At 41.6% G+C, this 24,664-nt stretch overlaps 2 protein-coding genes across 5 annotated transcripts in view; one reads left to right on the forward strand and one right to left on the reverse strand.

Annotated features, from left to right (window-relative positions):
- ttk (ttk protein kinase) lies at positions 1–10,143 on the reverse strand. Of its 4 annotated transcripts, none has more exons than XM_035750594.2 (25): positions 10,125–10,143; positions 8,517–8,609; positions 8,157–8,379; positions 7,513–7,619; positions 7,076–7,219; positions 6,733–6,844; positions 6,508–6,592; positions 5,865–5,974; positions 5,692–5,773; positions 5,424–5,532; positions 5,015–5,237; positions 4,791–4,897; positions 4,551–4,694; positions 4,169–4,335; positions 3,808–3,947; positions 3,237–3,369; positions 2,956–3,048; positions 2,621–2,778; positions 1,884–2,035; positions 1,625–1,749; positions 1,441–1,515; positions 1,125–1,301; positions 918–1,017; positions 696–781; positions 1–607 (listed from the first exon to the last, which is right to left on the reverse strand). In XM_035750594.2, the coding sequence occupies exons 2-25, from the start codon at positions 8,605–8,607 to the stop codon at positions 521–523; spliced, it is 3,030 nt and encodes a 1,009-aa protein (XP_035606487.1). In that variant the 5' UTR covers positions 8,608–8,609; positions 10,125–10,143; the 3' UTR covers positions 1–520. The 4 variants fall into 4 exon arrangements, with proteins under 4 accessions (XP_035606487.1, XP_035606484.1, XP_035606485.1 ...); XM_035750591.2 differs by lacking the exon at positions 10,125–10,143 and adding an exon at positions 9,016–9,164; XM_035750592.2 differs by lacking the exon at positions 10,125–10,143 and adding an exon at positions 9,016–9,149 and having other exon boundaries at positions 8,517–8,624.
- LOC118367286 (receptor-binding cancer antigen expressed on SiSo cells-like) overlaps positions 9,706–24,664 on the forward strand; it is a 20,026-nt gene continuing 5,067 nt past the window's right edge. The window contains exons 1-6 of the mRNA XM_035750595.2: positions 9,706–10,012; positions 12,110–12,204; positions 12,503–12,581; positions 12,804–12,956; positions 13,574–13,681; positions 16,493–16,587. Of these exons, the coding sequence (XP_035606488.1) occupies positions 12,122–12,204; positions 12,503–12,581; positions 12,804–12,956; positions 13,574–13,681; positions 16,493–16,587 (518 nt within the window). The 5' untranslated portion in view covers positions 9,706–10,012; positions 12,110–12,121. The remainder of the gene's footprint in view (positions 10,013–12,109; positions 12,205–12,502; positions 12,582–12,803; positions 12,957–13,573; positions 13,682–16,492; positions 16,588–24,664) is intronic.

Consider the following 24,664-nt stretch of genomic DNA (forward strand, 5'->3'; position numbering starts at 1 on the left):
TAAACAAACATCAGTTAGCTAGTTTATTTGTTGAGCATTTTTTGCAGTTACATGTTTGAGAGTACAGTAAAATGTGTAAAGTAAAGAAACACAAAAAATGTCAGTCTAAAAAAAAGAAAGAAAAAAGTTTAGATTCGTATCCGTCAAGATGCAAGTAAGGGAAGTCATGAGGACATAAAAAGTGGAGGTGGTAGAGCGCTGTAGGGCAGATATGGACCCGGCTTAAAAAGCTTCCTTCTTTCCTCTCATCCCCTGTGTCATACTGACATACTTGGATAAAATAAAAGGTTCCACTTCAAAGCTTTCACCAATCCAGACATGTCAGATCAGTGATTACTTCAAGGGGAAGGAAGGATACATTTTCAAAGTATTCAAACAAGGCCAGTGTACTGCCAAGCAGGATGTATTTTTCGGGTTGTGCTGAAGCATGGGTAAAGCACGACTTAGGCTATAAATGGAGTCCCATCTGCTGACACCTATGGGTTTTTTAGGCCATGAGTGGAGCATCTACATGGCCAGATCACATCTTCCAGTTGAGCAGGCTGGATGACTTTACACACCCTGCAGCATCCAGTTTTCGACCACTGTTGCACATTTTCGCCAAGTTCTGTCGATTGCAGAGAAGACGCCAGTCAGTTAAAAGCAAATGACAATAAGATGAATATTATTGGAAATTCACACATTGTTATGCTCACATTAGTTGCCCTGGCAATGCTGTTGGGAGACTTTAAGGCAGCGAGCTCATTGAGGATCCTCTTCAGATCGTTGTTGTCAGGAGGTGCTGAAAGGAGATATAGAGGAAGACAAAATTACATTTGTTGCAATTCTTGTTCTTATTAAAAAAATATAATAAAAAACACTTGGTATTATGGCAGGTATAAATTAAAAATATGCATAATGTGTGGGCATTTATGTACCTGGCCCAGGTGACTGTTGCTGAGACTGAAGCTTTAGGTATGAATGCTCCAGCAGCTCTGCGATGGAAATCCGCTCTCTTGGGTTTCGTACCAAGCACCTCTGGTGGTAGAAAAACAAAACAAAAAAACATATCCCCATCATATCCATGTAATTCACAGTAAATCAAAACTCAACCAAAACGCCAAATACATAGCGGAATCACTCACCTTCAACACATCTAGCAGATCCTTCTCTGCAATGTCAGGGAACTCTATCTCATGGGTCGGGTCAATGATGGCGTGTAGCTTGGTGATCTGGTTGGTGATGGTCTGGAATGGAGTCTTCCCATAGGTCATGCAGTACATGATGCAACCAAGGGACCACACATCACCTTTAGTACTAATCTATGAATCAAAGAAACAAAAATATTTATTATACATCATTTCACATGCATATACTTCCAGCATTGATACAAATGAGTCCATAAGGAATATGCATGTAATTAAAAATACATTGTTTTGGAAGGACGGGACATCAGCTCACCTTAAAGCGTGCCTTCCCTGGCTGGGATGAAGTGTCTTTGATGGCTTCGGGGGGCATGTAGTTCAAGGTCCCCACCTGTGTTTCGGATATTTTTCTTGAAGATCAATATCCTTATTTTGGCAAGCTTCTGGTTATGCATACATACATTATGAACTACAGTTAGAGATGGGGGTTGTGCTCTTACCTGAGAATCTTTCATAATGCTTGTCACATCAGGCTGGATGCGGTTTGCAATGCCAAAGTCGATCAATTTCAGCGAGGCATTCACAATCACAAAATTGGCAGGCTTCAAGTCACTATGGACAATACCTACACACAAAAAAGTTACTGAAAAAACTAAAAAAGATTCTTATAGAGTGCAATGTTTGGGTATGAGGAACTTAGAAAACAATTGTTACTGATGAAGAGAGATAAGAGTTCAAGACAGATGGAGAGATAATAACCATGTTTGTGGATGGTCTGGACTGCCTCCAGCATATTCTTCCAGTAGAACTTCCTCTCCAGCGGGTTGACAGTTTTACGGTTCCGTAGCCAGGTGTTGAGGTCCAGGTTACCACATTCCATTAGCATGTAGATGTAGCTGTTGGTTATTTCACTGGAACACAAGAGAACTCGACTGATAAAATGTACTGCTCACTGGGAATCCCATGACATGTATAGTGGGATGGAACAGAGGACCACAATCAAAATACATTGTGTTGGGCCCTCCCGAGTGGCACAGCGGTCTAAGGCACTGCATCAGCAGTGTTGAGGCATCACTACAGCCCGGGGTTTAATCCCTGCAAGCTGACTTCACTTGTCAGTTGAACGGTGTTTCCTCTGACACATTTGTGCGGATGGCTTCCAGGTTAAACGAGCAGGTGTTAACAGTGCAGGTTAGCGGGTCATGTTTTGAAGGACGCACGACTCGACCTTCACCTCTCCCGTTTGGGAGTTGATACAACATCGATGAGACAAAAAAATGTAAAACTTAAATAATAGATTTATGTTGTTATCTTCCTTTTTTTTTTTTTTTTTTTTACATGTAGGCCATATGACTATGTATTTCATTTTTTATGTATGTATCAGTACCACCAGTTTTTGTGTTTTGGATGTATAGTGTATGCATTTTTATAAAAATCCAAATAATATATTGCTAGACCCTAGCAGAATAAGTCAGTAGCAAACACTGAACACTCACTAATCATACAGCTTGATGATCTGATCACTGTACTGCTGAAGGTGATTGAGATGCTCGATCTCATTCTTGTAGCTCTCCACTGTCTGGGGATCAGCCTCCTCCAGGTTCACATACTTCACAGCAAACAGCTGATTCCGTTGGTCCAGAACCTGGTACACCTGAAATGACAGAGGACCTACCATCAAACCAGCTGGCTAATCGGCCATCCAACCACCTGTAGTACTTCCCTGGTATCTTAAATTGTCCAACAAGTAACTGTCTTTCGTTTTCCGTTGCACAATGTTTGAGAACTTTTGTTACATTGTGCCTTAATGAACAAGACAACTGGACCCTACCTTACTGGATCCACCTCGGCCAATCATTTTCAGGACGAGGAACTGTTTGCCTTTTATCACGATGGACTCGTTTGAGAGAGCAGTGGTGGAACCCTGAAGTAAGGGACAAGTGCAGAGTCATTCAACCATCAAGTTCACATTTCATTTGACATAGGCCTTTAACTTAAACATAAAACTCACAAATAGAGAACATAACTAGCTAGGGACATGAGTTAGTTCCTCCTGACCTGACTGAGTCTCAAGTGATCAGGGAAATCCCATGGATGGCGTTTGTGGTTTACCTGGTGGGTCTGTTGGGCATAGGACACCTGGCTGAGGGGGGTGCACGGCTGCTGCTGGGCAGGGCCGGCTTTATGGGCTGCTGAGAGAGGGGCCGCAAACGGGGGGTTCCTCTTGACCACGGGGGTAACGTAACTGAGGAGAAAAGGGAATTCAAATGTCAAAGAAAGTCCTATTTTCTGCACCACTGCTTCCCATCATTCCTCTTGATTCCAAGACAAAACACACTCAGATCTCACCACACTGTCTGCCGTGACTGTTACTTAAGCCACGTCACAGGATGGATGAGTCTTAACTTTGCACTATGCCAGTTCAGATTAAAATATGCTCATTTTTCAAGAGGTAGTTCTCAAAGTAACCTTTTCAAAATATATATTTTTTTATTGAGGGTAGCTTTACTGTAGCGCAACTTCTTGCAGTGGAAAGTAATATTTTCAGGTTAGCTTCCCCAACACTGACAATACCATTTCCTAATATATCTCAAGAGCTGAAATAGAATCATTAGATTATGGTTATTAGGATCATTGCACAAGAGCTTTTATGTCAGATGTATGTCCACTCCAGCCCCCTCACCAGTTGGCCCTGGGGTCTTTGTAGTTGGGCGTCTGGCAGGCGACGGGTGGGTTTAGTCTGGACGGGAGAGGGAGGGATGGGGTGGGCAGAGAGTCCACCAGACGTGGAATGGGCCTGAGATCAGGAGGGGTGTGCTTCTCCTGATGACGACCAAACACACACACAGATAAACCCAAAGGTTAAAATAGAAGAATCCAAAAGAAAACAAAAAAGTGTTAAGTGTCAAAACAGAGGCAAAAAGAGAGACAGAAATGTAGTTAACTCCGCCATAAAAATGAACAAACTAAATTGGAGATTGATGCTAGCACTTTTCATGTTGATGACACAGTAGAAACACCAAAAATAAAATAGCAAGCCAAACCTCTGGAGACACGACTCGGCTGACACGGGCTGGCATTTTCCACCCTGAAGACAGCTCCATGCTAGAGGGTTTGGGCTGTGTCTGGCTCAGAGGTAAACGGGCGGGAATCTCCGGCTCCCTATCTCTACCATAGTTTGACAGACTCAATGACCCGTGGGACTGTGGCTCTGTAAAAAGAAACACGTATAAGGAATCTATTAACTAAAACTTACATCAGGTTTGCAAGCTTGAAGCCGTTATCACTTTGCAGTCAGGATGAACAGGGTCATGTTCATTTAGGTACCAAACAGGAGAAAACAGAGGGACTACATTTTCCATTGTATGCCCTAACGAACACCACCAAGACATACAGCATAATTGACTAAACTTAAATTAAACCTACCTGGGACACTCTCTCGGTCTTCTGCGGGGAGAAACTGGTAATTCCCGGCTTTTAGCTTCTGCATTGCCGTCTCAATTAGTTCAGTGGGCTTTGCGTTCACCTGAAGGGCTTTCTGTAGTATTGAGGTGCCTTTCTTGACCTGACCTATTGGAAGAATATGAACAAAAATCTCTTTAGTATCAGAACTCTATATTACGCACAATCGTTTATGTAAGATACAAATACAAATGGGCAATCTACCTTGAGCCACCTCAAACTGAGCATGTGCTATGTGCACAAAGGCAAAGCCTTTGCAGTTGGATCTCACAACGATGAAGTTGTCCCGAGCATCATCTGGGTCATCAATACTACAGAGGACATTTTTAGACAGCCATCAAACCAACAAACCAATACTAGAACACTAGAAACACATCTGAATACATGCATGTTTTTTAATTGACAAAAATATCCTTTAGTACACTCACCCTTTGAGTTCGGCAAATCGGACCAGCATCTTGGCATAGCTTTCGTTTTTGCTGTACATTCCCAATGGCAGTCTGGAGAAGACTCTGGAATAGCAGTCCTTCAGCTTTAGGAGAAGGTTGGTGTCCGTCTGAGGATTGCCCCTCTTCTCCAGCTTAGTCAGATAGAGCCGGCAAGCCTCAGGGGAGTTGGAACCGATTATCTGGTTTATATTGTCAGTGGTATCTACCATTGAAACAGCAGAGAACATATGAGTGAGGAACTTTTTTTTCTCACAAGTTTACCATTCGGTTAGTGAGCACCTCTTTGAATATGTGGGTGTGCACCAACTAATGCTTTTCACTAAACAAGCTTTTTGTACCGTCAACTACTAGGTCAAAATGGCTTCACTTCAATGTAAAAGGTTTTCACCTTCCACCCTAGTGGCATCTCTCCCGTCTTGCCTGTGCAGCAGTGTCGTGGTGGAGTCTACCATTCCCATGTCCTCCCATGGGCGTGGCTCAGGGCTAATGATCGGTGTCTGAGAGAGCACATCAACAACGATATGATTGTCCAATCAACTCATCTTTAAAATAGGATTATGTGAGATATCATATGCTCTTGCTCTCCATGTTATTTCAACAACCCCCCCCGCAATCTATAATTACAACTGAAACAGTGGGGATTTTCATTCACAGACCTTTAGATTGAGGAAGTCCCCATCTTCAACACGCTTTTGGGCTGAGGACAAGGTAAACATGGCACTTGAACCAGATGTTTGCCTAAAAGAAAGTTCCATTCATCAGTTTAGGCTTTGTAATCCTGTGTTCTGAACGCGTTTCCTTGAAATAGGGAAAAAATAAAGATGCTTACCTGGACAAGCTACTTGGGATGAGAGCCTCCCTCTTCTTCACCTGTCTTCCATCACTGTCATCATCATCCATTTCATAGATAGAGCGATGGACTACAGGCACTCTCCCTGGCTAGAAGGGCAGGATAATAACGAACAAGAGATGATTTAAAGCCAGAGAAGTGATGGGGGGAAAACGACTTTAAAACTAGGGCTCACGACATTATATTCTCACGATACTTAGGTACCGATACGACATGTATTGCGATATGTATGTATCTATATGTATCGCGATTCGATACTGCGATTTGACGTTCCTAACGTATTGCTCACTATATATGTCTGCTGCAGAGACAAGAGAGTCATAATGAAAACAAGGTTTGATCAGGCATGAAAATAAAAGTGCAAACATGTTGGCTAACAATTTAAAAAGATTGGAGAACAAGCTACAGGATGAAAAATACCCGGGTTTGGCGCAGATACAACCAACTGGAGCTAGCTAACGCTACCTAGCAAAAAACACTATCGATACTTGGAGTCAAAGTATCGATACAATATCGTCCATAGTAATATTGCGATATGCAACTGTATCAACACCCCCCCATTTAAAACTACTACTAATAAAATCTAAATGTAAATCTTTAAAAGAATAAAATCAAACTTTACTATGCCAACGGCTCTCTTTCGTTGAGACCCAGAACTCCAAGCTGGAGCCTGGTCCTCTAGGGGTCCATTCCGTGGTTCCATTGTTCTAAGGGAACGAGAAGAACAGTGTCAACAACAAAAATTTCATGAGACAGAATAGAAGAATGTAAATCCAAACAGAGAGAAACTTGGTGTGAGAACATGGCACTGTAAAAAACACACAAAAAAAACACACTTGTTTTTTACCCTGAAGAAAATATACTGGAGAGCTGCAAGTCGCCTGTACCGTCGGAGTTTCTGGAGACTTTGCAAAATTCTTTGCCATTTTTTGCAGATCCATTTATATTATACGTTGAGACTGAAAGAAAAATTGTTTTAACAACACATTAAGACAATCAATATACAGTACTAAAACCCTACAGTAGCATAATAGTGATTTCATTCAAATCTAGGGAGAAGAAACATGTTCATGTATTATATACTATTTTTTTGTTTTTGACGTAAAAAAAGAGTTTAAAAAAAAAAGAGAGAAAATGGGCTTCCGGTTAATACCGATCTCAAATGGGATTGGAAATTGGACATAACTAACCTGGTACATTTTCCTTATCCTCAGAGGAAAGAAGTTCTGCTTTGCCCAGTGTCAAGTTCTGCACAGCAGCCTCCAGCAGGTCATTGGGTTTGGCATTCAGTTCAATTGCCCTCTGAAGTATCCAAGTACTTTTCTTCGTGTTGCCTTTTGAGATGGGATAGTAAAGAAATAATAATCTTACTGACTAGATACCAATAATACTTTCCTGCAGCAGTATGGAGTTCCTGAATGGGAGTTTCACAGATTGGACTGATGCATTCATCATTGGCATGATACGAGTAACATGTTAGAGATTCAATAGTTGCTCTGTATTGGGTGAATATGAAAAAGCTTGTAAAACCATGGAGCCAAAGTTGAGTAAATAACCCAAATTGTGTTGCCTGTGTGTATAAATCATCTATGCCAGTCGAACCAAAGATAGTTGTACATCACTCTACCTTGTGACAGTTCAAACTGAGCGTGTGCAATGTGGACAAAAGCGAAATCCTGGCAGTGTGTAGTCGCAACATTGAAGTTGCCCTCCGCCCCACTGGGGTCTTGAATTCTGAAAGAAATTAAAGGACTCATTCGACAATGTGAAGGAAATAAATAAATACCAAAAGGTTGTCTGTTAAAGGGGCAATCTGGGATTGGTACATACATTTTTAGACGTAAATTCTGGAATAAGCCATTGATTTTTTTGAATAAAATAATTTACCGGTATAAATGCCTCCAGAGCTTAGTTCAACTGTCGGAATCCGTCAGAGACCCCCAACATCTAAACTTATTTCACTTCCATTATTTGTAAACCATGTAATTGTAAACAAACACCGAATAGCTTCAACTATTATTTTGAGCTCATGGATGGTCAGTCCTTGCATCCGTGAATTTGAGAATGGTTACCTTTTCCCTCAGCTGTTAACCAAAAAGTGGCAATGTGGCCACTTTGTAGTTTTCCCAAATCCTAGATTGCCACGTTAATATTATTAATACACACCACACTTTGTATTTAACCAATGTAGCGAAGTACAGTCAACAGAGGAACATGTTGCAAAACAAAGCTCAAGCCTCTCATGGTACAGCATGATCATGGTTCACTCACACATTCAGCTCTGCAAATCTGACCAGCATTTTGGCATAGCTCTCATTTTGGCAGTGTTTTCCCAGTGGCATAGTTGAGAATACACGGGTATAGAAGTCTGTAAGCTTTGTGAGATGACTAGCATCCAAGTGAGGGTCTCCTTTCTTCTCCAAGACCATCAGATATGCGAGACACGTTTCAGGCGAATTGGTGCCAATGGCCTGGTTGATATTATCAGTGTCATCTGCATGAAAATGGGAGAGAAAAAAAAGACAATGAGTGACCGTTTGCAAACTCTGTGGTCTTATATGGGCATATCATTATGTACAATATATGAGGCACGTTGTCTTCGCCATGGAACGAATGAAATGGTTTTATTACCTTCGATTAGACATCTTGTTTTAATTCGGTCGAGCTTCTGACACAACATGGCAAGTTGGTGCTGTCTGTCTGTATGTTCCTCCTCCAACATCGCTGCAAAGAATGTAGCTAACGTCACCGTCGATACGTTAGCTAATGGATATTGAGGCAGTTACTGACAGTAAGCCTAGCTAGCTATTCACACATATGACATCTACGCTATAATGCGATATATACTCCTGATGTGTGAATCAACAAGCATTACAACGGACCCTGATGTAAATAACCAGTTCGCTGGGATATGTGTTGCTAAATTAACGTCCTTAGCTAGCTAACCATTTGCATCTCGTCTAGCCAAAGAAAAGCTAGCTTAGCTAATAACGCGTTTGCTACTCGTTCTAGCTAGTTAGCTACCGGATTATGGCGTATGCCGTAGCACAAATATTTGCAAGGAAACAAAGCTATAAAGCAATCAAAACATTTTTTAAAAAGTCGTACATTAGATTAAATCGCATCTCACCTTTTTATCAAATGTAGTTTCACGTGAAATAATTACACTTCCCAGCTAAAAAAACAACAACAACGTCAGTCTGTCTGTTTATAACACACTTTCAAATCTACCACGTCCAAGTACTTCGTCAGCTCATTGGCCAGTTTGTATGGATGACTACGCCCCAAATATTCAAAATACTTCGCCCACTTCGATCAAAATTATTTTTAATTTTGTAATTATGGAATTGCTCAAATGTACTTAAGTATCAAAAGTAAAAATATAAACCATTTCAAATTCCTTACATGTTCTATTGACGGATAGCCAGGGGCACACTCCAACACTCAGTAATATGTGTTGGAGTAAAAAGTACATGATTTTCTTTAGGAAAGTCGTGAAGTAAAAGTTGGCAAAAAATATAAATAGTAAAGTACAGATAGCCCAAAAAACGACTTAAGTAGTAATTTCAAGTATTTTTACTTAAGTACTTTACACCACTGGTTAATGGTCCTAATTATTTACTCATAATAAATCTATAGTTTGCCTGGATGACATTTATACGTGTATTAACCAAATGCGTTAAATGCATTAAAAAATGCCTATAACATTTCACAGAACAGCTCAAATAAAGCCAAAGTCATATGATATGTTCTACCACTGGGGGGCAGAAGGCCAACGCCTACCATAGCCCAGAGATACTTAGTGTGCCTCTTGCCCCGGCTTTGGTTCCACATCCTCTCCCCAGTTTCAAGATGGCAGCCATGAGGCTATGAAGAAGCGACAAATATTTATGGAATAAATAATGAGAACGGATGCTAGGTAGCAGCTGTTAGACACATACGCTTGTGATATGACTGGTGTCATTATTACAAGTGTGTTGTTTCGAGAGTGAAATTTACAAGGAAAAATACGCTTGCATATCGGTATGCTGTTTAGCTAAGTTAGCGCTAACTAGCTAAACACATGAATTCTGGGGACGACATCTGATTCGCCAGCTGTCAGCTAAGCAAGTATATTGAGCTGTACGGTGAGTGTCTGTATTTTAGCAATGAAGACAATGAACTAACTGTCTATATCCGTTTCAGACCCCCCAAAAAAAAAAAATATATATATATATATATGTATATATCCAACGTTACCTAGACTTGATTAGAATGCCGCGTTCAGAACAACTGGGAACTCTGAAATCTCCGACTTAATTGCGTCCAAAACAACTCGGAATACAGAAATAAACGATCTTCAATGGAAAATCGATATGAACGGTAATCCAACTCGGATTTCCAACTCGGGAACTCGGACCTCTTTCTTGAGTTCCGACTTTCCGACCTGCATGATTTGAGCTCGTATTTGTATGAGTTCTCAGTGGTTTTGAATGGGTGCATTAGATGATGCAGAAATTGAGCCTCACGGTGGTCTCATAATATCCATAAAACCTAGCGTTCAAACAGGGAAATGGTTCCAATAGTTATTCAAACAGAAATTTTACCCATAGAGATTTTCGAAACAGTTCTTTCATTCTTTCGTGTAGGCTTACCCTGGCGTGACGTTTTGATAACCATGGAAGTCTCTCGGACAAGGTGACTTATCAAATACATTTATTTTTTAACCATTATTTAACGAGGCAAGTCAGTTAAACAAATTATTATTTACAATAACGGCCTACCAAAAGGCCTGTGTGGACGGGGGCTGGGATATAATTAAGACAAAACCCATCACGACAAGAGACAAAACTACATAAAGAGAGACCTTGCTGACAACAGCATGGTAGCAACATGGCAGCAGCACAACATGGCACAAACATTATTGGGCACAGACAACAGCACAAAGGGCAAGAAGGTTGAGACAACAAAATATCACGCAAAGCAGCCACAATTGTCAGTAAGAGTGTCCACGATTGACTCTTTGAATGAAGAGATTGAGATAAAACTGTCCAGTTTGAGTGTGTTTTTGCAACTCGTTCCAGTCGCCAGCTGCAGCGAACTGAAAAGACAAGCGACCCAAGGATGTGTGCTTTGGGAGCCTTTAACAGAATGTGACTGGCAGAACGGGTGTTGTATGTGGAGGATGAGGACTGCAGTAGATTTCTCAGATAGGGTGGAGTGAGCCCTAAGAGGGTTTTATAAATAAGCATCAACCAGTGCTTCTTGTGACAGATATACAGAGATGACCAGTTTACAGAGGAGTATAGAGTTCAGTGATGTGTCTTTGGGTACTCCCTTGGTGATGGGCAGTGGCTGAGACAGCAAATGTTCTGACTTTATACACTGCACTCTGAGAGTAGTTAGTAAAACCAGGCCAAAGACCCCTCAGATACACCAATATTTCTTAACCGGCCCACAAGAATGGAATGGTCTACCGTATCAAAAGCTTTGGCCAAATCAATCAAAATAACAGCACAACTATTTACTCTCAGATTTGAAAATGCTAAGTAGCATCAAAGTAGACGACATGCTAAACTACAAATCCCTGCAAGCTCCTGCACATCATCTCTAGCTGACACCTTTGCTAACAGGCATTGTCAATTTAAAACTTGCACAAGACGGTTCACATAATTGCCCATTTAAAGAAATGTAGCCAATTACTACATTTAGCTAACGTAGTTAATCCAGAGATGCTTACCTTTGCCTCGATTCGGCAGTCTCGTCCAGATCCTGGCATTTGTAGTTCTTTATGATGGCCACATTAGAAGCTAATTAGCATTTCATTTGTTGGTGTTAAATACAGGCAGGTATTTTGTTAGTCACATTGTCCTAGAGAGATTTACACAGTTATCAAAATGTCACACCAGGATAAGCCTACACGAAACGCAGCCCTTATTTTTCAAAAATATCTCAAATCCCTTATGGTAAAAATGAATGGTGTAAAAACAATTGGAACCATTCATTCCCCTGTTTGACTGCTAGGTTTTATGGGTATTATGACTCATACTGTGATACTTTTTAAATTGCCAGGAGGAAGTAGTAACCTGGAAGAAAATAGCTAGCTAACTTTCTAGCTATGCTAATGACAAAAGCTATTACAGCTAGAAAACGTACTCATTTATTAGATGGATGTTGATGACAGTCTTGCTTGACAATTCTGATTATAAATCAAATTAGCTAATAATGGTATGTCCTCCTTTTAGCTCAACTTCACCATGGCCATCTCTCAGTTTCGCCTTTTCAAGATTTGCACATGGCTTGCAAACTTCCTTTCATTCTTCAGAAGGTTAATATGCAGGTAAGGAACAACCATTATGTTGAATTGAAAGAAGCAAAACTGATCTAGAACCCTTTGCTGTGTCAGATTCGGTCAAATCTGACAGCCGTAGTCTGTAAGCTTTCCAGTCACTTTACTTAATGTTGAAATTAATGATATAGAATGCCATTCCTTGAGCACTACCAAATACATTAGCATATAAATCAAATGCTATTTGCATGTGAAAATTGCTTCCCATGGAATGCCTTTGCTCTAAAAATGTCTGTTTTTGTGGTGGCCCACAGTTTTGACGGTAAGCACATTTCCTGTTTTGACATAGATCTGGGAGGTTGCGTAAGCTAAGTGGGGATCAGATATCTCTTCCAACGACGGTTGATTTTTCATCAGTACCCAAACCGGTCAGTGATATACACGTTTATAAGATGCATCATGTTAGCAATAATGTGCTGTAAGTGCTTAGTCGATTCGCTTTACATCCCTAACAAACCTGCTTTCCCCCTATTGTCATTAATTACATCATCAAGCATTTATTGTGCAACCAACAGTCAATTTTTACTTTGTGGCACACTTAAATCCTTTCTCTTTATTTTCGTCATATTATTTGACCAAACCCTGTGCAGGCAGAGATTGAAGAATGGAGCTCGTGGGATGAAGATGGTCCCACAAGTATCAAGATCGAGGGTGGTAATGGCAATGTGCCACCACAGCCCGGCGAGGAAGTGGAACCAGACTACTTCAAAGACATGGCTCCCACCATCAGGAAAACACAGAAAGTAGGCTTGGTCTTCATTTAAAGCTGAAATCTGTGCCACTGTTCACCCCAGTGTCTTTTGTTGTTGTGTTTGTTTTGTTTAGTTGATGAAACTCAGGAGGGGAGTGTCAGACAGCATGATAAAAAAAATCGTAGTACTGCACATACTCTAGTATTATATGTGCATGCAATGATGTCCAAGGGGGAAAAGGTGTTTGTTGTGTGACTTAACTTCTTTGTTGAAATATCCCAAATGGATTAGGCATTTTCACAAATTATGGATTCCAACTTAAAGTGCTTTTCTCAACACTAATTAAAGGTAGACTCAGCAATATACTTTTACCAGAAGGGAGGAGCAGGGTAACTCCCAACACAAACATAAATTGTCTAAAGGGCGAGGCTGCACTGTACAACATTTGTTTTCACCGAGCTATCACATGGCATGAGAGGGCGAAGCAAACTCCCGTGTACATGCACTGATGCTTAACAGTATTTGTTTTGGTGATGAAGAGTGCAGCCTCTTGCCTCACACTCTGTCGACAATATCGCTGGCCACACTGCTGCTTGTTGTCGCGCCATATCATATTGTTGAGTCTTAGTAGATTTAACTTGTCTCTTTTCTCTCTGTCCCCACCCTAGATTGTACTGAAGAAGAGGGAGCCACTCAACTACTTGGTACCCGATGGCAGTGCGGGCTTCTCCAGCAGACTGGCAGCCACTCAGGACACCTCCTTCATTCAGCCATCTGTGAGTTTGTGTAGCATCGCCCAGAGTACAGTGCCTATAGAAAGTTTACACCCTCTTGAGCTTTTTTTCTCACATTTTGTTGCCATAAAATGTAATCTAAAATTAGATTAAAAAAATTCAAACAGCGCTACACAACCTAGTTCACATTTTCAGAGTGAAAGAAAGTTATAGAAAATGTTCTAAATTAAGAAAACACAAATGAAATATCATAGTTGGATAAGTCTCCTCCCGCCTGTGTTAATACTTGGTGGAAGCACACCTTTGCAGCTGTTAATAATTTGGAATGAGATTCCAACAACTTTACACAACTCTTAGGGCTACAAACTCAGCAAAAAAAGAAACGTCCCTTTTTCAGGACCCTTTCTTTCAAAGATAATTTGTAAAAATCCAAATAACTTCACAGATCTTCATTGTAAAGGATTTAAACACTGTTTCCCCATGCTTGTTCAATGAACCATAAACAATTAATGAACATGCACCTGTGAAACAGTTGTTAAGACACTAACAGCTTACAGACGGTAGGCAATTAAGATCACAGTTATGAAAACTTAGGACACTAAAGAGGTCTTCCACTGACTCTGAAAAACACCAAAAGAAAAATCCCCAGGGTCTCTGCTCATATGTGTGAACGTGCCCTTAGGCATGCTACAAGGAGGCATGAGGACTGCAGATGTGGCCAGGGCAATACATTGCAATATCCCTACTGCGAGACGCCTAAGACAGCGCTACATGACGGACAGCTGATCATCCTTGCAGTGGCAGACCGCCTGCACAGGATCGGTACATCCGAACATCACACTTGCGGGACAGGTACAGGATGGCAACAACAACAACTGTCAGAGTTACACCAGGAATGCACAATTTCTCCATCAGTGCTCAGACTTTCCGCAATAAGCTGAGAGAGGCTGGACTGAGGGCTTGTAGGCCTGTTGTAAGGCTGGTCCTCGCCAGACATCACCTGCAAGAATGTCGCCTATGGGCACAAACCCACTGTTGATGGACCAGACAGGACTGGTAAATGTGCTCTTTACTGATGAGTCGCGGTTTTGTCTTACCATGGGTGATGGTCGGATTCTCGTTTATCGTCAAAGGAATGAGCGTTACACCGAGGCCTGTACTCTGGAGCGGGATCGATTTAGGGGTGGAGGGTCCGTCATGGTTTGGGGGCGGCGTGTCAAGATTTTGACCCCCTGTTCATGGACACATTATTCCATTTCTGTTAGTCACATGTCTGTGGAAGTTGTTAAATTTAGTTATGCTCATACAAATATTTGCACATGTTAGGTTTGCTGAAAATAAACACAGTTGACCGTGAGAGAACGTTTCTTTTTTTGCTGAGTTTATATCCATTGTTTTTGTTAAAATTGCTCAAACTCATAACATTTGGTTGGGGATCCTTTACAGACAGCAATATTTAAACTTGGACTTATTTTACGCCGATTAAAGTTAGGACTGAGACTAGACCACACAGGAACACTCAGCACCTCTTGGAAAGCCATTCTGGTGTGTCTTTGGCATTAAAATGTGTGTAATTGTCTCGCTGAAAAAATGTATCTCAGGTTTAGGTTTACAGAAGACCGAGTCGTTTTTTTTTTATCCTGACAAACTCTGCAGTCCCTGCTGATGACGAGCATACCCATAAAATTTTGCCACCACATTACTTGAAAATATAGAGGGTTTCACTCGGTTGTATTGGATTTGACCCAATCCTGTAGTTTTTAATATTACTTATCAGCCCTGTTGCAAACAGAATGGATAATTTGGAGTGGATTATTTCTTATTTTTTAATTTTATTTTTTAAATACATTTTACACAGGTGTATTTATTTCCACTTTGCATTCATTCCATATTACTGGCCTGTATGACAATTGTTGTTGCGTTCAGTTTTCTGAAAACCTGACCGTGGGATAGACCCACTAGAAATACTTTTTAGTCCTGAATGAAATTTGCTTGAAAATCTGATACCAGTTTTTTTTTTTTGGATATTGCTGTCCGTCAAAGATTTCCAACCAAATGTGATGAGCTTGAGCAATTTTGACAAACAATGGATTTTTATTGCCCTAAGAGTTGTGCAAAATTGGTAGAATCTTATTCCAAGTTATTTACACAGCTGTAGTGGCTGCCAAAGGTGCTTCCACCAAGTATTGACTCAGGGGGGTGGAGAATTTCAGTTTTGCTTTCTTTCCCTTAATTTGGAAAATGTTCTATAACTTTCACTTTAAAACTATGGAGGAGGTTGTCTTAATTGAATCTCTATCTCCTTGTACGGTGGATTAGCGGTACTTATTATTTTGATAAATACTGATTTTTGCAGGGGTGGTGTTTGAAGTTAGGGTGGGGTTTTTAACTTGAATGTTCTAATGCACACTGCTAACCTCTGAAATTGTTGTAAACCGGTGTCTTTTGAAAGGGGACGGGCTGGTGAGGGGCTTTGAGAGAAGTGGTACTGCTCTATCCACTGTCCAGATTTCAAAACCTCAGCCACCAAAAAACTGTGCAGCTAGACAACACCTGTCCAATTTCCTGTTTCAAGGATTACAGACAATCTCTCTATGGCAATATAAGGAAGTCTGCGTCTCTTTTTAGTTCACCATCTCAAATGTCTGTTTTAGTTGGACCAGTGCTCTGACATTGTTCATTCCCAGGAGTGCACAAGTCCTCCAGGGCCACAGTTCTCTGTATTCATGTTGAATAAAGGTTTTATAGTGTTGTGAAGAAGAGTTGCTAATGGAGATTAGGTCCCACTGCCATCCTATACTGTGTCAGCGATCGTGTCCTGACTGCATTCCTGTCCTCCTCTGTGTCCCACAGTCTGAGCTTGGAGACATGGATACCTGGCATGAGGACGCCAACGCCTGGGAGGATGAGTCGTCAGATGCTGCCTGGGAGGCCGATTTGGTGCTCAGGTGATAGCACTTTTAATAATGTGAATAGCAAGGGTATTCAAATCTTACACTACAGGTCCAGAGCCTGCTGGTTTTCTGTTTTATCTGACAATGAATTTCACCTAACTGGTGTCCCAGGTCTAAATCAGACCCTGATTGGAGGGGAAGAATGGGGGGGGGAGCAGTGGAACTGGCTTCGATGTAGTCTGCGCGGGACTGATTTCTTCCTCCTGCTCCCAACTGCTATCCGCATAACTGGTTCTGAACCCAACCGCTGTCTTGTGATGTTATTTTAGGCGTATGTACGAAGCTCACTTGCCAGCCACAAGTGGCCCGTTTATATTAAGCTATCCGTATTAGTGGGCTATCGGCCAATATGCTAGACGTAGAGAGACTTGCACTTTCTCTTGAGCTATTTTCATAGCCTATCTTTTTAGGAGTGGGAAAATTTTCAGACAGAGACAAATATGGGTTATAAATGTCTATTTATAGGCAATGTAGTGAGATAGCCTAATCATATTCAGGTAGTACATTTCCTTGGAAAGATAACTGCCAGTGATTCTCCGCCCATGCATTGGCAGCCTACTCTATTTCAATGAGACCACACCTATACACTACATTACCAAAAGTATGTGGACACCTGCTCATCGAACATCTTTCCAAACTCATGGGCATTAATATGGGGTTGGTCTCCCATTTGCTGCTATAACAGCCTCCACTGTTCTTGGAAGGTTTTCTACTAGATGTTGGAATGTTGTTGAGGCTTCCATTCAGCCACGAGCATTAGTGTGATCGGCATTGATGTTGGGCGATTAGGCCTGGATCGCAGTCGGCGTTCCAATTCATCCCAAAGGTGTTCAATGGGGTTGAGGTCAGAGCTCTGTGCAGGCCAGTCAAGTTATTCCAAACCGATCTCAACAAACCGTTTTACTGTATGGACCTCGCTTTTTTGCATGGGGGTATTTTCATGCTGAAACAGGAAAGGGCCTTCCCCAAAATATTGCCACAAAGTTGGAAGATCAGAATTGTTTGGAAATGTCACTGTATGCTGTAGCGTTAAGATTTCCCTTCTCTGGAAATAAAGGGCCTAGCCCGACCAATGGAAAACAGCCCCAGACCATTATTCCTCCTCCACTAAACTACAATTGGCACTATGAATTGTGGCAGGTAGCTTTCCCCTGGCATCCGTCAAACCCAGATGGGTCCGTCGGACTGCAAGATGGTGAAGCGTGATTCATCCCTCCAGAGAATGCGTTTCCACTGCTGTGGAGTCCAATGGTGGCGAGCTTTACACCACTCAAGCCGATAGTGATCTTAGGCTTGTGTGGTGCTGCTTGGCCATGGAAACCCATTGCATGATGCTCCTGACGAACAGTTCTTGTGCTGCCGTTGTTTCCCTTGGCAGTTTGGAACTCTGTATTGAGTGTTGCAACTGAGGACAGACCATTTTTATGCGCTTCAGCACTCCTGTTCTGTGAGCTTCTGTGGCCTATCACTTTGCGGCTGAGCCCTGGTTGCTCCCATCATATGGCGGTGGCATCATATGGAGGTGCCACTTTGAAAGTCACTGAGCTCTTCAGTAAGGCCATTCTACTGCCGATGTTTGTCTATGGATAATGCGTGGCTGTGTGCTTGATCTTTTTATACACCTGTCAGCAACGAGTGTGGCGGAAATAGCAAAATCCACATACTTTAGTGTACAAGTCGTGCTTGATCTCACGTCCAACGAGATGAAGCAGCGAATTCTGAGTGTGTGTGAATGTGACAAAGATGTGCTTTTAATACAATAGGAAGGCTAACGCATACAAAGAAGAACGATGACCGTTTCCAAATAATCTGTGCAACAACAAAAATAATTTAATCCAGAAGTCATCTGTCTGCCTACTCCCACCCATAGCATGAAAAAGGCTGACCTCACCGCAATGATCTCTGTCGGGACCCACAGGCAGCCCTCTACTTTGAGGTTCAGATTTGAGTTTGAGGGGTCTAGAGAATATTTGAAATGCAATTCCGTTTTTGAAAATATTTTTGAGACCTATACCATGTAGATATGGCTCCTGATATATTTGTGTATTGGGAATACATAGACTCTCAAGGATACAGTTGAAGTCGGAAGTTTACATACACCTTAGCCAAATGCATTTACACTCAGTTTGTCACAATTCCTGACATTTGATCCTAGTAAAAATTGCCTGTCTTAGGTAAGTTAGGATCACCACTTTATTTTAAGAATGAGAAATGTCAGAATGATAGTAGAGAGAATGCTAATTTCGGCTTTTATTGCTTTCATCACATTCCCAGTGGGTCAGAAGTTTACATGCACTCAATTAGTATTTGGTAGCATTGCTTTTAAAATAGTTTAACTTGGGTCAAACGTTTCGGGTAGCTTCCCACAATAAGTTGGGTGAATTGTGGCCCATCCTGACAGAGCTGGTGTAACTGAGTCAGGTTTGAAGGCCTCCTTCCTCGCACATCCTTTTTCAGTTTTGCCCAAAACTTTTCTATAGGATCGAGGTCAGGGGTTTGTGATGGCCACGCCAATACCTTGACTGTGTTTTCCTTAAGCCATTTTGCCACAACTTGGAAGTATGCTTGGGGTCATTGGAAGAGCCATTTGCGACCAAACTTTAACTGATGTCTTGAGATGTTGCTTCAATATGTCCACATAATTTTCCCTCTCATGATGCCATCTATTTTGTGAAGTGCACCAGTCCCTCCTGCAGCAAAGCACCCCCACAACATGATGCTTCCACCCTGTGCTTCACGGTTGGGATGGTGTTCTTCGGCTTGCAAGTCTCCCCCTTTTTCCTCCCAACATAACGGTCATTATGGCCAAACAGTTCTATTTTTGTTTCATAAGACCAGAGGACATTTCTCCAAAAAGTATGATCTTTGTCCCCATGTGCAGTTGCAAATCGTAGTCTGGCTTTTTTTATGGAGATTTTGGAGCAGTGGCTTGCTAATTCCTTGCTGAGCGGCCTTTCAGGTTATGTCTATAGGACTCGTTTTTACTGTGGATATAAATACGCTTTTACCTGTTTTCTCCAGTAGCTTCACAAGGTCCTTTGCTGTTCCAGGATTGATTTGCACTTTTCACACTAAAGTACATTCATCTCTAGGAGACAGAAAACGTCTCCTTCCTGAGCGGTATGACGGCTGCATGGTCCCATGGTGTTTACTTGCGTACTATTGTTTGTACAGATGAACGTGGTACCTTCAGGCATTTGAAAATTGCTCCCAAGGATGAACCAGACTTGTGGAGGTCTACAATTGTTTTTCTGAGGTCTTGGCTGATTTCTTTTGATTTTCCCATGATGTCAAGCAGAGGCACGGAGTTAGTCGACTGGTCGATTGTTTGGGCGAGATTTCTTTAGACGACCAGTAGCAAAACAAAATTAATCATGGTGTACAAGACACCTGTCAGATTTGCGCCTGTCTGAGTGGACTGTGTGGAGGCTGTGGGGATGGCACAGTTCATCACTCTAAAATTTGTTCTACTGGAAATGTATATGGTTATATTACATAAGAACAGTGGTGCGACACTAATAACAATTATTATTTTATAACAAATGTGCTTTCTCCCGCAATAGCGGTCGCTCTCTGAGGAAACACATCAGTGCGCTGTTGAATTGGCGCCTTTTCCTCGACCATGTTGCTATGTGAGTAATATCAACGTTAAACAGCATATTGGTGTTGATAACCAGTGATGGAAAAACTACCCAATTGTAAAAGATAACTTAAACCTATTGATACTACCCATCCTGGGTCCGTGAGCGTTGTGTCCTCCTCCCAGAGCGCTAAGAACCTTGGCATGATCCTGGACAACACCCTGTCGTTCTCAACTAACATCAAGGCGGTGGCCCGTTCCTGTAGGTTCATGCTCTACAACATCCGCAGAGTACGACCCTGCCTCACACAGGAAGCGGCGCAGGTCCTAATCCAGGCACTTGTCATCTCCCGTCTGGATTACTGCAACTCGCTGTTGGCTGGGCTCCCTGCCTCTGCCATTAAACCCCTACAACTCATCCAGAACGCCGCAGCCCGTCTGGTGTTCAACCTTCCCAAGTTCTCTCACGTCACCCCGCTCCTCCGCTCCTCCGCTCTCTCCACTGGCTTCCAGTTGAAGCTCGCATCCGCTACAAGACCATGGTGCTTGCCTACGGAGCTGTGAGGGGAACGGCACCTCAGTACCTCCAGGCTCTGATCAGGCCCTACACCCAAACAAGGGCACTGCGTTCATCCACCTCTGGCCTGCTCGCCTCCCTACCACTGAGGAAGTACAGTTCCCGCTCAGCCCAGTCAAAACTGTTCGCTGCTCTGGCCCCCCAATGGTGGAACAAACTCCCTCACGACGCCAGGACAGCGGAGTCAATCACGACCTTCCGGAGACACCTGAAACCCCACCTCTTTAAGGAATACCTAGGATAGGATAAAGTAATCCTTCTCACCTCCCCCCCCCTTAAAAGATTTAGATGCACTATTGTAAAGTGGCTGTTCCACTGGATGTCATAAGGTGAATGCACCAATTTGTAAGTCGCTCTGGATAAGAGCGTCTGCTAAATGACTTAAATGTAAATGTATGCATGAAATCACAAGTGAAATATATTGAAACACAGCTTAGCCTTTTGTTAATCACCCTGTCATCTCAGATTTTGAAAATATGCTTTACAGCCAAAGCAAGACAAGCATTTGTAAGTTTATTGATAGCCTAGCATAGCATTATGCCTAGCTAGCAGCAGGTAACCTGGTCACAAATCAGAAAAGCAATCAAATTAAATTGTTTACCTTTGAGCTTCAGATGTTTTCACCCATGAGACTCCCAGTTAGATAGCAAATGTTCCTTTTTTCCAAAAATATTATTTTTGTAGGCGAAATAGCTCCGTTTGTTCTTCACGTTTGGCTGGGAAATCGACCGGAAATTGCGGTCACGACAATGCTGAAAAATATTCCAAATAAGCTCCATAATATCGACAAACATGGCAAACGTTGTTTATAATCAATCCTCAAGGTGTTTTACAAATATCTATTAGATAATATATCAACCGGGACTGGTGGCTTCTTAGTAGGATAGAGAGAAACAATTGCCACATTTGTCCTTTACGCACAAAACACTCTGAGAGACTTCAGCTGACCACTGACGCAATGTTGACGTTCAGGCTCATTTTTCTAAATAAAAGCCTGAAACTATGTATTGTGACACTAGACACATTCGGGAAGCCATAGAAAAAGGAATCTGGTTGATATCCCTTTCACTGCTCAACAGGGACTTATAGGAACGCAGAGGTTTCTAAATAAGAGTCACTTCCTGATTGGTTTTTTCTCAGGCTTTCGCCTGCAATATCAGAACTGTTATACTCACAGACAATATTTTTACAGTTTGGAAACTTTTAGAGTTTTCTATCCTAAGCTGTCAATTATATGCATATTCTAGCATCTTGTCCTGACAAAATAGCCCGTTTTACTTTGGGGACGTTATTTTTCCAAAAATGAAAATAGTGCCCCCTAGATTCAAGAGGTTTTTAATGGTACTTTTTTTGTTGTATTAAATTCTTATTTTTTAGGATAGCTAGGGCACACTCCAAGACTCAGACATCATTTACAAACCAAGCGTGTGTTTAGTGAGCCCACCAGATCAGAGGCAGTAGGCTGACCAGGGATGTTCTTCTGGAAATGCCTATCAGACAATAGTTCAATTAATTAAAACCCCATCTTAATGGGAAAAAGGATCTAACCAAGACATGCAGTATGGCCCGTGAGTTCTCAGACAAATGTCCTAAACAGTAGAATGGGTGGAAGTGTGTGTGTGTGTGTGTGTGTGTGTGTGTGTTAGACCATTTCCTGTCCTGCATTCAAAACGGAACAAGTTCTTTTGGGTGTCAGGGAAATTGTATGGAGTAAAAAGTACATTATTTTCGATTCGGATGTAGTAAAGTAAAATTTGTGTAAATATAAATACCCCCAGAAATGACAAGTTGTATTTTTACTTAAGCAATTTACACCACTGTTGAGAACAATGGTTGGCGACAGCAGCGGTGTTAGGAGACGAGAACAGCCCTTGCCTTAATTTTCTAAGAAAAGTGAGGCGAGAGGAAACCCCAACTTAATTAGGTCTATAATCAATAGCCTAACTGTTAAATGTGTATGTGGTAAGAATAAGTATGTGAACCCTTTGGAAATACCTGGATTTCTGTATCAATTGGTCATAAAATTTGATCTGATCTTCATCTAGGTCACAACAATGGACACAGTCTGCTTAAACTAACACACAAACAATTACACGTTTTCATGTCTTTATTGAACACACCGTTTAAACATTCACAATGCAGGGTGGAAAAATGTGAACCCTTGGATTTAATAACTGGTTGACCCTCCTTTGGCAGCAATAACCTCAACAAAAAGTTCTGTATTCAGGAGGAATTTTTGGACCATTCCTCTTTACTAAACTGTATCAGTTCAGCAATATTCTTGGGATGTCTGGTGTGAACCGCTCTCTTTAGGTCATGTCACAGCATCTCAATCGGGTTGAGGTCAGGACTCTGACTGGGCCACTTCAGAAGGTGTATTTTCTTCTGTTGAAGCTATTCTGTTGATGATTTACTTCTGTGTTTTGGGTCATTGTCCTGTTGCGTCACCCAACTTCTGTTGCGCTTCAATTGGCGGACAAAGAGCCTAACATTCTCCTGCAAAATGTCTTGATAAACTTGAATTCATTTTTCCGTCGATGATAGCTGGCTGTCCAGGCCCTGAGGCAGCAATGCAGCCCCAAACCATGCTGCTCCCTCCACCATACTTTACAGTTAGGATTAGGTTTTGATGTTGGTGTGCTGTGCCTTTTTTTTCCTCCACACATTGTGTTGTGTTCCTTCCAAACAACTCAACTGTAGTGTCATCTGTCCACAGAATATTTTGCCAGAAGCACTGTGGAACATCCAGGTGCACTTTTGCAAACTTCAGATGTTCAGCAATGTTTGTTTTTTTGGACAGCAGTGGCTTCTTCCGTGGTGTCCTTCCATGAACACCATTCTTATTTAGTGTTTTACGTATCTTAGACTCGTCAATAGAGATGTTAGCATGTACCAGAGAATTCTGTAAGTCTTTAGCTAACACTAAATCAAATCAAATTTATTTATATAGCCCTTCGTACATCAGCTGATATCTCAAAGTGCTGTACAGAAACCCAGCCTAAAACCCCAAACAGCAAGCAATGCAGGTGTAGAAGCACGGTGGCTAGGAAAAACACTAGCATCCTTCTTAACCTCATTGAGCATTCTGCGCTGTGCTCTTGCAGTCATCTTTGCAGGACGGTCACTTCTAGGGAGAGTATCAACAGTGCTGAACGTTCTCCATTTATAGACAGTTTGTCTTACAGTGGACTGATGAACATCAAGGCTTTTAGAGACACTTTGGTAACCCTTTCCAGCTTTATGCAAGTCAACAATTCTTAATCTTAGGTCAACTGAGATCTCTTTTGTTCGAGGCATGGTTCGCATCATGCAATGCTTCTTGTGAATAGCGAACTCAAATTTTGTGATTTTTCTTTTTATAGAGAAAGGCAGCTCCTAACCAACATCTCCAATCTCTTCTCATTGATTGGGCTCCAGGTCAGCTGACTCCTGACCCCAATTAGCTTTTGGAGAAGTCATTAGCCTAGAGGTTCACATACTTTTTCCAACCTACACTGTGAATGTTTAAATGATGTATTCAATATAGACAAAAATACAATTTGTGTTATTAGCTTAAGCACACTATTTTTGTCTATTGTTGTGACTTGGATGATCAAATTTGATGACTAATTTAAGCATAAATCCAGGTGATTCCACAGGGTTCACATCCTTGTGACTTCTTGCCACTGTAAATAATCCATATATATCAACAGAAATAAGACAGATCCTGCTTTTGATGCTTTTTTGTGTGTTTGTTCCATCAGCACCAAGCCTCACGCAACCTGTCGGATAAACAATTTCACATTCGTCTGTTTTTAATCTTAGCTATGCTGTCATAAAAGCTTTACACTTTTTCCCCCTGTTAGAACAGCCTCTGGTATTATTTTGTTTATACTGTTCCAAATTGTCAGAAGAAATAATATTTGTAATAACCC

This window comes from Oncorhynchus keta, chromosome 34 (assembly GCF_023373465.1).
Source record: "Oncorhynchus keta strain PuntledgeMale-10-30-2019 chromosome 34, Oket_V2, whole genome shotgun sequence".
NCBI lineage: Eukaryota > Metazoa > Chordata > Actinopteri > Salmoniformes > Salmonidae > Oncorhynchus > Oncorhynchus keta.